We start from the raw sequence: 12,856 nt of genomic DNA, 5'->3' as shown, positions 1-12,856 counted from the left end.
TATATGGTTTTTAAAATGAGAAAAATTATTTTCTTGCTATATAACCATTACAACTAAAAAATTTTTTGTAGCAGAATATGATTTACGTCGGATTCTGTTGTCTTGGCAAAATAACCGTTATCGTCATGTGATGAATGCTGGATCAATTTTAAATTACGAAAACAAGCGTCACAGAGCAATTCTACATGGCGCATTCTTATAACAATTAGGTTAAATTTAATGTACCTAACAGTAAGTTTTCTTAATAGAATTTAAAGAAAAACATTAACTGAGACATAGGTACCGCGAAGGGGTGCACTTACTACCCGCTGGCTTTTCAAAATTAAGAATTGAATGATTTTTGTTATTTATAATAAAATATATAAATAATTTATATTATAAATAAATAGGTATTATGAATATTAAAACAAAAAAATATATAGGTAGGTACTTACAAAATGTACGTTGAACAACAGCTTCAAAACAATTACTCAGTTACACAATAATCAAAAAAAAATAATTAAAAAAAAAACAATTGTTATTCATAACTTGATTATGTGAAACACTAAATTTTAAATTCAGTACGTCTTGACAAGTCGACGAATATGTGTGAACTAAAACCTTTAACTTTTAAGATAGGTAAGGTAGCCAGGTGCCCAGGTAGGAAATAGAGAAATAATTAATAAATATATAATATTGATTATGATTTCGAAATTTCCGAAAATTGATAAATATAGCCACGAAGTACGATATCTATTCGTATTATATTTTTAATAATACCTCTTGAGATGTTGGTTGGAAAATAATACTAGGTACCATTGATTATAAAATATAGTACTATTTATAATCAATGTAGGTATTATAATACCTGGCTTAGATTTTATTAATTATTCACTATATTTGGATTTGGCGACGACTACGACTGTCAATACGTTATTCAGTTTTGTTGTGATCGTGTCTATATTTTATATCACAATTAATACAATTGACTATATAGGTATTTGAATTTATTTAATAGTTGATTTGGTTTAATCAGAATCAATTAATTATTTTATTGGATTTTATTTACAGGAAAATGTTTATTGAATTTACCCATAATTGATTGTAAAATGTTTCCTCTTAATAGTATTGTCACAGACTATATGATAGTCTGTGGTATTGTTATTAATTTATTATTAACAACCAACTACAAAATCAAACTAACTACAATAGATATTATATTATTATACGTATACCGTGGCGTAACAAAAAAAAAATGTGGGCCCCTAAAATATTGTTTAGGTAAGTTTATTAGTTATCTTAATTAAAATTTTGTTATGATATGATAAAAAATAGAAATATTTATTTAATATTACACAATTATTGCTTAATATAATATAAATAACTAAATTTTACTGAATTATTTTATTTAAATTTCTGCGATCTTCTAGCATTTTTTTTGGTCAAACTTGTCAACTAAAATGTTTATATCTAAACTGCGCGTAGATTTACACTAATTTAATTTGAAAAAAGCAATAATCTATTCAATTTTTTTTTCACAGGAATTAAATTTACTTTAACCAAAGGCCCCAAATTACCGTGGGTCCCCCAGCCACGCGAGGTCTGCGGGCCCTCAGTTACGTCACTGACGTATACTACGCAGGTAATAAATACCGCATAATTTAATCGCAATCTACTTTTCATAGTATGACAATTGGTAGCGTCATAAAAAATTCAAAATTCAATAGTCAATAATTTAAAATTTAACTATTAAAATTAATATAAAAAAAAAGGGTGGGAAAGTGGGTATCGCTCTGCTATATAGTAGTGGTCAGTGATGTATACAGAGGGGGTTAGGGCCATTAGGGGTTCAAACCCCTCCCGAATTGTATGGTTGGTACGGACATTGATTTTGATTGTATAATTAATTGGAATTTAAGAATGGAAATATTTTTTTAACCCCCCCTGAAATTATTTTTATTATTTACGCCACTAGTAGTAGTGGACTGGTGGTGAGTAGGTCACTACAATGGATGTGTTAAATTTGAATGCAATATAAATGTGTGATCACCATTCACCATAACAATAAATAGGGTCAGATAAAATGTTCGCTCAAATTTACTAAAAATGAATGATAAGGCACAACTACGGTCTTACAAAAGGTTGATAGTTTTAAATTTGTTATAAATAAATAATATTTATTTATTACATCTTATATAGGTAGGGTATATACTTCAATATAATATATGATTTTAACGAATTAATAATTATATTTTAATACTCGTATTTGTAACCTTTTTATAGTGACTGTATTAGTGCATGTTACGGCATAAATGTTGAGAATCATTGGTTTCCGGATTTTTGCAGTCCGGAATTTTATGTTCCGAGACATTACAATCCGTAGTTTTATAGTCCGTAATCTTAAATTCCGGAAATTTACAGTCCGTAATTTTTATAGTCCGGATTTTTACAATCTGAATTTTTAACTTTCCGGACTTTTACTATTCCGTATTTTTACTTTCCGTAATATTACAGTCCGGAGTTTTACGTTCCGGTATTTTACATTCAGAGATATTACGTTCCGGACATTTTATTTTCCGGATTATTATAATTCCGAACAATTATTCCTGGACAATTACGGCTTCCCTTTATTATTTTACAAATTATCTCAAGACCATCTAGAGACATTTTTTAGCTCTGTGCGACAAAGAGGAAGATTTAATAATAATCCCACATGCAAACAATTCAAAACAGCTTACAAGAAATTATTAATTCATAATGAAATTTCTGGGTCACAATATGGAAACTGTATTGCCATTTTGGATAGTACAGAAATGTCTGTTGTAAATGTAGGACCAGACTGTATTATAGAAAATGAATTAGAACAAGAACAACTTAGTACTTCAATAATCTCGGATCATGATTATTATAAAGCCTTGAAAAATATTACACCATATGTTGAGGATGTAACTACCTATATTGCTGGCTTCATAGTGAAAAAATTTAAAAAAAGAATAAACTGTAAGACTTGTCATACATATTTTGTTGACCAAACTGGGCACTCATCAAAACTAATACAGATAAAGGACAGAAATTATTCATTAATTTAACCATCTCAAGATGTGGTCGAAATTTGTCAAGTAGCAGAGAGAGTATATTTACCAAATATAAAAAATAAAATGATAAATGAAATTAAAAGAAATATTTATCAAAGATCCATATTTCAAGAATTGAATAAACACTGTAGTGGTCAACAATTGTTTAATACACATAGGGATCAAGCTATAGCTTTAATAATTACTCAATACCTAAACTTAAGATTCCACCATGCAGCTTCTATTAAAGAAAAAAAGGAATGTGTATCAATGAGGAAAAAATATACAAAACTTAAACTGTTTCGAAATGAATAAAATACTGAAATTATATTATATTCTTATTAATTAATAATATGAAAACAAAACTATGCTGTTTTAAAAAATATTGATTTCTAATTTTGTTTTTAAGGGTTTATATATTATTGACATTTCAAACTAATTTACCATGATTGAAAAAATTGGCTATTTTATTTTATATTTATAAATTACTAACATTGTATTAGTGCAGTGGCGTGTTTATAGGGTAGGCCGACTAGGCCCGGGCCTACCCAATTTTTATTTGACTGTTTGGTTTTTTTATCAAAAATAAAAATGTTAAATAATATAAGAAATATTTATTATTGAATATTATTATCAAACCCATACAAATATTTTCTAATGAACACACTTACACATTACAATACAAAACTGGCCTACCCAATTGTTTTGTGCTGGACACGCATTATTAGTGTATTACATATTTATAATTAGGTAGAAAACTAGAAACACAATTTTTTTTATTATAGGGTTATTTTTTGGATGAACAAAGTTTTCGGGATTATTTATTGGGCAAATCGTTTTTTAAATGTTTTAATAATAATAATAATTATTAATTGTATAAAAAATATTAGAACAAACATATTTCATGTCGTCAGCAATGGCAACACTGCTATGAGAATAGTCTTGACCGCACCACTCAACCCCGCCAACCAGTGATGCTCCGTCTATTAGTATAAGGTCTATGGCAGTGGTTCTTAACCTTTTTCGAATGACGGAACACTTAACATTTTACAAGATTTTCGCGGAACACAACCGTAAAATAAAATTGTAGTACATACATTTTTAATTTTTTAATATATTAAACAATGAATGTATAGCATAAAATTGTTTGCATGCCATACATGTTAGTGTTAGTCACTAAAAAATAATAAAATAATAAAAAGAGTTAAAAAAAATTTAAAAATTTGAAATTGAATACTTTGTATGAGATATTTGTGCCTGATGATTTTTACAGATATTTTCAATATCTGGCCGTATGTACGATATTGCTACTCTCATTTCCTCTTCAATATTTGTCAGCCTTTCTCGTTTCTTTATTTTGATATTCGTCAGTGTTGAAAATCCAAGCTCACATAAGTATGAGGTTGAAAATTGTAATAATATTGAAATTGCTTTTTCAGAAATTTTTTTAAATTCGGTTTGAACTGAAATCCAAAATTCTTCTACTATTATTTCGGAAAATTTTATTTTTAGAGTTCGATCTGTTGTTAGCGTTATGAATTCTTCCTCTTCTACTAACGTAAATTCATAACTTGACGTGTTGATGGTAGAAAATGTATTTCGTATCCAATCATACTTTTCAATATTCAATTCAGGAAAGTATTTCGTGATTTTTTCTTCTAATAATGCTAAATGTTCTGTTATAATAGGAATTATTTCATTATTATTTTTAATTGAAGGAAACATGTCTACCGTATTTTTTTGAATATAAAACGAACAAATCCTAGTACGTGAGCTATACCACTGATATCAGTAGACTTGTCAATTTACAAAGCGAAATATAGTTTATTAGTAGTAAGCTTGTTAGTGACAGTATAATTCTGTTTTTTATTGTATCGTCTGAATGCGGAATTGCGCTATTAGACAACTTTTCCCCACAAACCACACAAAGGGGAATTTGACAATCATTTTCGTCAACATAAGTGAACCCAAAATTTAAATAATCGTTGCAATATTGTCTATTGACCTTTTTTATTCTCATCATTGAAAGTATCATCATTGACATTGCTTGTATTTGTACTTGCATTATCAGTACCAGAATCATGTTTCCGTTTAAGAAATGTGTCCATTTTGTTATTAAAATGGTCGTTACAAATTAAATTAATTAACTAAATAAATTTCAAATTGTACTTACTTAAAAAAATAACAGAATCCTTATTTATGAAGATGTACACGCGTCTAACGTTGATGACCGTGGGCAACGTACTAATACTAATGTATTTTATAACTTTTATTAGTGCAGAAAATAAAATTGTCAAAGCTATACGTATGTTATCGAAGTATGGTGGAGATTATCGTATAATATAATAATAATAATAATGTATATTAATATATTATATAGTATACTGACACATTATATTATTCGAAAGTTAACGATTTTTGTGTACAAAAATAAACCAACAAAACCTAAAATGATTCTATTTTGAAATAATTTTTTTTTAACTGATTTTAAAATTTTGGCGGAAAACTTATACGAAGTCCACAGAACACCTGTGTTCCGCGGAACACCGCTTAAGAACCACTGGTCTATGGTATCGCCACAATATAAGATATTAAATCACAGATTTCTTTAAGTCTGTGATTATGATTTATAACCTAAAAATAATAGTGATAAATGATGAGATACCATGTGGTTGTTTGTTGATAATTGATAACGCTTGTCACTTGTCACTTTATAATTTTTATATGACAGTTAAGACAATAAGTTAAACTATATTTAAATACGTGTCTAATTGTTTCATTATTTCAATCAAATTCATATTTTTAAGTCATTTTTGTTAGTGCGTTTGAATTTTCGTCAACTGGTTGTTACTGTCTGGAAATATTTGCATTTGTTTTAAACTAACATCAGAAGACATAATTTTGATAATATGTATCATTTATATATTTACACTAAGAAGGTACTTTATATATCTTTTATGGATCATTGAAAAATTAAAAATTATATTTTTGTTCATCACCATCATTAGTTAATATTCATATACAATTCATAGTACATTTGTACCTATCTAAGACTTCAAATTTGAAACTAGCCTTTTCATTATAATTTAATGTTATTAAATATTTAACTAATCTAAAAGTTATTGTAGGTAGTTACCTAAGGCTGTAAATGTGACATATTTTTTTCATTAAATTATATTGTCCTTATTGATATTGCAATCTTTAATGGTACATTTTTATTTATATGAAAAATGTGTTTGAATTTTTGACATCTGATTGTTATCATCTGGAATTATTTGCATTTGTTTTAAACTGACATCAGAGAACGTAATTTCGATAATTTGTTTAATTTATCTATTTACACTTTGAAGGTAATTTATATTTCTTGCTTGGGTCATAAGGAAATTATATTTTTGTTCATCACCATCATTAGTTAATTTTTTTATACATAATTACAGGTCATTTGTACCTATCTAAGACTTCAAATTTTAAATTAGTTTTTTCATCACAATTAAATGTGTATTCTGTGTTGATTTAATTTGTATTTAGCCCATTGATTTAAATTTATAATATTATTGGATATAATCCATTTTCTTCAATCATTTTAAGACAAAATTTTATTGAAATGTATGGTAACTAATTATAATAAAGCAAATGTTTAATTACACTAATAAATATTTGCATGTATGGTTTTTTTGTTGGTCTGTGTTAATAAAATTATAGAATTTATAAATTTTTGAAGTCTTGCAATTTTATTTTATAAGGTTATTCATACAAAGGCCACAATTTTGAGCATATTATAAGTCTTATCATTATTTTTTTACTAATTTGTTCAAACATAGATCGCATTTATAATGTTGTAATAAATGTAGCAAAATAGTAAATACCTATATTATGATTTATTATTTGATTGAACTAGATAACCTCTGGCATGAACCAAAATTCTGTAAGTTAATTTATCAATCAAGTTTAATATAAATATACACATAGGTAATATTACTTGTAGCTAATAAATTAAAATATTGCGAGTGTTGTAAACAATTAGTATAATTGTTATAATTACAATTATTATAATTTTTTACTGATGCAATTTGAAATATTTGAAATAATTACTTATTATGTTTGATATCATGATTGGGACTTTGATGTTGTTATAATTAAATTAAAAATTCATATTATAATATTTATAATTATACATAACTATACATTTTTTATGCAACTATTATGCATATTATACCATTGATTTAAATTAAATCTGTTTTGGATATGATCCATTTTCTTCAGTTTTAGACAAAAGTTTATTGAAATGTATGGTAGCTAATTAGATTCAAGCAAATGTTTAACTACTCTAAAAGTCATTGTAGGTAGGTACCTAAGACTGCAAATGTGGCACTTTTTTTCATTAAATTTTATTGTCCTTATTGATATTGTAACCTTTAAAGGTACATTTTTATTTTCATGAAAAATGATAAAATTCAGCGAATTTCAGCTGACATTTTTAGATTTGTTAATATATTTAACTTTATTTTATTTTAATTTCTTTCTCATGAGTAATAATTACATAGAATTCATAAATTTACTTATTTACTTAATAAATATTATTATATTGTATAGTTTATTGTTGGTTTGTGTTAATAAAATTATAGCATTAAAGTCCTGCAGTTATATTTTAGAAGGTTATTCAAAAAAAACCTACTATTTTGAGCTTATCATTATTTTCTATTAATTTGTTTAAGCATTGACGCAATAAATATAGCAAAATAGTAAATACCTATATTATGCAGGGCCGGCGGAAGGGGGTGGGCAAACTGGGCACCCGCCTAGGGCCTCGCGCTTTATGGGGCCCCGTGTTTTATGGGGCTTTGCGTTTTTAAATTCTGAACGAATCGAGGAATATATGAGTTTTAATATGAATTATGATATGTGAGGTTTTTTTTTATCTAAACTGCTTATCCAGCAAAGTCATTAAATATGTACAATTATAATAATAGTATTGTCTAATCTTGATAAGGAATAATTTCGAATTGTTTGATATTCGTGGGTTTTGCCCAATATTTGCCTTTATCGATAAACACGAATGAATAAAAAATACACGATTTCATTTTCTTTGCTTCTCAGCTGTCGCGGTCGTCGCTTGTCAAAATTACGTAAGTAGCGGTCATTATACCTACTATAATGAATTATTATATATTACATTATAACAGATAGGGATATTTAATATTATTATAGTTATTATACATCTGTAAATATTTTATTTCAACGTTTTTTTTTTTACTGTTTTTACGTGTTCATTTAACTTGTTTTTACGGTCGATTTTGTCCTATTGTGACGGCTTCTTAACAAAATAATTTTTACTAGTTCATTTAGTATAGTTAAATTAACTTTAAGCTAATAGGCAATAGCTTTATAAATTATTAGGAAAAATATTAAGCTTGATTAGGTATTATAAAGACGTAGATGCACAAAATTTGTAGGTACTTAAATAGCCACTGTTTATTCCAATAATTAAACTTTCAGTGTAGTAAATTATTTTTATTTATTAATGTACTCAGTGGCGTAACCAGAACTTTTAATGCCCGTGGCAAAATAATCCAATCGGGCCCTTAGTTTTATAAATTTGGAAGAAAGAGATATGAGGAATAGCCTACAAAAACTAACCACCTACAAAATTCTATCCTTCAAGGTTACAAACAATAAAAACCATGTTTAGTGTGATATTATTTTTATAGTAAAATTTTATTAGACATTTTTTTGGTTTAAAAAATATATACAAAGCAATACAAAATTTAAATATTCAAAATTTTTTCTTTCTTGCTTTTTGTTCGGCAAACATATCGATTAAATTTTCAAAGTCAACTTCTCGGGCTGTTTCTTGTTCGATTGAAATTAACGCCAGGCCACTTAAACGATCTTGCATCATTGTACTCCTTAAATATCCTTTAATAATTTTTAGTTTCGAAAACGACCGTTCCGCGCTTGCAGATGTAACAGGAATTGTCAAAAATAATAAAAGAGCAGTACATACTTCTGGGAAACTGGCTGTTAAAGAATGATTTTTCACCATTAAAAGTTGAGCAAGATCTCTAGTTGAATTAAGTTGACTTATTTGATTTTTAAGAGTTGATCTTACAGCTAAAATTTCACTTGTAAATGTTTTTGATATGTCTTTATCATATTTGTTTACCAACTTCGTAGCTTCATTTAAAAGCTCTAAATCTGTTGCTGATGTAAGAAAAGATGGTTGTAAACATGTGAAATTTAGCATTAATTCATGAAAACTTGAAAAACGTTTACTTATTTGATTTATTAATATATCCAACGTTCTATTAAAAATAGTCACACGAAATAAGTTTTCTGGACAAGTTAAACGCATATCAGTACATAGTTCATCGAAATATCTTTTTACAACTTTACGACGTTTGTTTTGGAACTCTGTAGAGATAGACCAACTTTTAGCAACTATATTTGCTTCTTCCAACAGATCATTAAAATTACATCTATATTCTTTTAATTGTTCATAACAGTTTTTTAATAAATTGGATGCATTATCTAAATCAACTGACTTTGACTGGAGAATTTTAGAAGTTAGGTTTATAATTTGTAAAATTTTACATTGAAAAACTAAAGTGCAAATAAAATTATAATTTTCAATTTGTTTTTTAATCCCTTCAGCTTCATTTCGCTCATCTAACTTAGAGCTGCAAAGTATAACTTTTGTTAAAGCTTTTTGAATTTCAACAAATCTAATTTTAAGCGCAAAAACTGCTTCATAACGACCAGCCCATCTTGTGGGATTAAGTTTTTTTATTAATAATCCATTTTGACTGTTCGATTCCTTAATTAAATCTGATAATATACGCCATCTTACTATACTATGTCCAAAAAAAACAAAAACTCGTTGAACAACATCAAAAAAAATTTCCATTTCTGTTATTTCTTTCACAGCATCATTGACAACTAAATTTAAATTATGAGCAGAGCAATGGACATAAGCTGCGCTTGGCTCAATGTCTTTAATTCTTTTTTGTAGGCCATTATACATACCACTCATATTGGCAGCCCCGTCATAGCCCTGACCACGGCATTTGCCGATAGACAATCCCTTTTTTTCAATATTCTGTAATATTAGTTCAGAAAGAGAAGAGGCAGATTGATCAACAACTTCATGAAATGCTAAAAAAGTTTCCTTAACACATACATTTTTTGGGTTTCCGTATTCATCTTTTTCTATAACACAATAACGATAAATTTCACTTAACTGATCAACTTTTGAAATATCTTGCGTTGTATCAATTATAATGGAAAAAAAAGGAGCTTCTTTAATATTAAGTATTAACTCGTTTTCGACTTTATTTGAAATTAACTGTATTAGTTCATTTTGAATTTTAGGGCTACAGTAGTTTACTTTATTATTACCCTGATTAATAACTTTTTCTAGTACTGGGTCATATTTTGCAAGTAACTCAATAAAACAAATAAAATTGCCGTTTTCTCCTTTTCCACTACCGAGCTTTTCTCTGTGGCCGCGAAAAGGTAAACTTCGCATAGCTAATGTAAGAGTAATATTTAAAATTCTCTCTAAAACCTGACGCCAAAATAATTTTTCTTTTTTTATACTCTGTTCTAGTTCTTCGTTTAATGTTTTATTTAAAAACCATTTTTCATATACTAAACAGGAAATGTAGTGAACGTGTGATTGCTCGTGTCTTTTAATGCCATCTACTATATGTTTCCAATCACAATAACCTGTAGTCCAAATTTCTTGAAAGCCAGTGGATGTGCGATCTCCAAATAGCCAGCATGACCTACAATACGCTTTTTGAAGTATAGTCGAATAACATAGCCACGAACGTTCGATTTTTAAACCAGATTTGGACACTGTCAAATAATACTTTTCAGAAAAAGATCTACCGTCTGAATTTTTAGCGAAAGGCCCTTTAGCTTTAGGTCTACTATGCCCATTTTCAATTATGAACCGTTTAGTTTGAGCATCTAAAACGATTTCTTTAAAATGTCCAATATCCGTCGGGTCAGAAGAAGTTTCAATAATATTTTTAAAAACAATATCAAAAGATTTATTTTGATTCGTACCTTTATATGAACAGGATGACAACATTTCTGGGGCGGTTACTTCACTTTTTTCACTATCTACAGAACTAAGTTCAACACTTTGTTCACTATTAACCTCGGTATTAACACTTTTAATTATTATTTCACTTTTATTTTCACAAGGAGTGGTACTAGAAAAAAAACTACTAATTTTAGGCAATTTTAATAATTTTTCTTGTTCTTCCGTTTTTTTTTTACGCTTTTCATACCCACTAGGTATTTTTTTCGACATGATTGATCACAATACCTATACAAATACGAATCACTGATTCACAGCAGAAGGCGAAAACAAAATTGGTCTACACTCAACGATTAACGACACGTCATTGACTAATAACAAAATAAAATATAAATTAAAAGAACATCGAGTAACAACGACTAAACGACGGTCACTTTTTCTTAGAATAGTTCTAATCTAATCTAGTATCTAAATATAAAATATAAATGTTACGTTCGGTTTCAAAGACAAGCGATTGCGATACGCTTCATTGTTATTTCCATTCTACAAATAACAATATAATAATATTAATATAGACAATGTCGACGGACTGATAAATAAAATATCTATAAATATAATCGTGATCAGTTATTAAATTTATTTTATTTTACAAGAATATACGTCATATATTTTTAAACAGAATCGTATTTATAAATTTCACTAATGGACTAATGTACTATTTTTTTCTTGAACCTAACCTCTAGCTAGAGTCGTGGGCCCGTGGCCCATTGCCCGTCATGCCACCCTATCGTTACGCCACTGAATGTACTTACTTATAAATACACTATTAAATAAACTTCTGAGCTCTCATGTCTTTTGATCTGTTATGCTCATGATAAATTCAAAATTAAAATATTATTTTACTAGAAGTATGATATTTTTTCGCTAGTCGTCCCGAGCGATATGAAATCTATTGTTATTGATGATAGGGTAAAGGAGATGGTACACATATAGACCCGCACTCGACCCACTCTCACTCTTGATTATTACTAGGGAACGGATTTTATTGTAGAAAAAAATTCAATGTATGTACATAATATATAGGTATGCACCAAATTTTCTTAAAATATGGAATAAATATTCCAAAATATATAAATATTGAAAACATATATTAGTATTGAAAATTACAAAAAAAAATATTTTATAAATTTAAATATTAAATAAAAGTAATAAAAATGATGTAGGAAACTCTTTTACATTATAATTCACTTTCGATTTTGATTTCACAACTTTGGGAATTAAAAAAATTAGAAATTAGACATACATGTCACTAAGTATTTTAAATTCGACTACGAATATTAAACGTTTGTCGAGTACTACTTTTTGTTTTATATTTTTATCGCCTGGCAATACCAATATCAACAATAGAGTATGCAGTACCTACATACTACTATACTAGTGTTATAATTATTGAGCTAGTCATATTGCGGTATGCTATAAATCAAAAATCACTAAAATAAAATATGTAAAATAAATTTGGGATTATTTCAATTAGAATAATCTAAATCGTACACATTTTTAATCAGATTTAAAATATCTCATTCCAATAAAAAAATATATATTTACAATAAAATATGATGCTTATATTATCTTAAAAAATTGAATATATCCTTTAAATATTCTTTAAAAATATTAGTAAAATATGCAAAATTATGCTTTTTATATTAATTTATTTTTTTAACATTAAAATTAAGTAATAAATATAAAAAATAAATAA

The 12,856-nt window shown here is 27.4% G+C and overlaps 1 protein-coding gene across 1 annotated transcript; it reads right to left on the bottom strand.

Annotated features, from left to right (window-relative positions):
* Window positions 1-8,826: 8,826 nt before the first annotated feature.
* Window positions 8,827-11,373, bottom strand: LOC132925422 (zinc finger MYM-type protein 1-like). The gene is made up of 3 exons (XM_060989820.1): window positions 11,351-11,373; window positions 9,745-11,272; window positions 8,827-9,600 (listed from the first exon to the last, which is right to left on the bottom strand). Exons 1-3 carry the CDS (start codon window positions 11,371-11,373, stop codon window positions 8,827-8,829), a joined length of 2,325 nt encoding a protein of 774 aa, XP_060845803.1.
* Between the last annotated feature and the right edge of the window lie 1,483 nt (window positions 11,374-12,856).

Source organism: Rhopalosiphum padi, chromosome 3, assembly GCF_020882245.1.
Source record: "Rhopalosiphum padi isolate XX-2018 chromosome 3, ASM2088224v1, whole genome shotgun sequence".
Lineage (NCBI taxonomy): Eukaryota > Metazoa > Arthropoda > Insecta > Hemiptera > Aphididae > Rhopalosiphum > Rhopalosiphum padi.
This window is presented reverse-complemented; position numbering and strand designations above follow the sequence as displayed.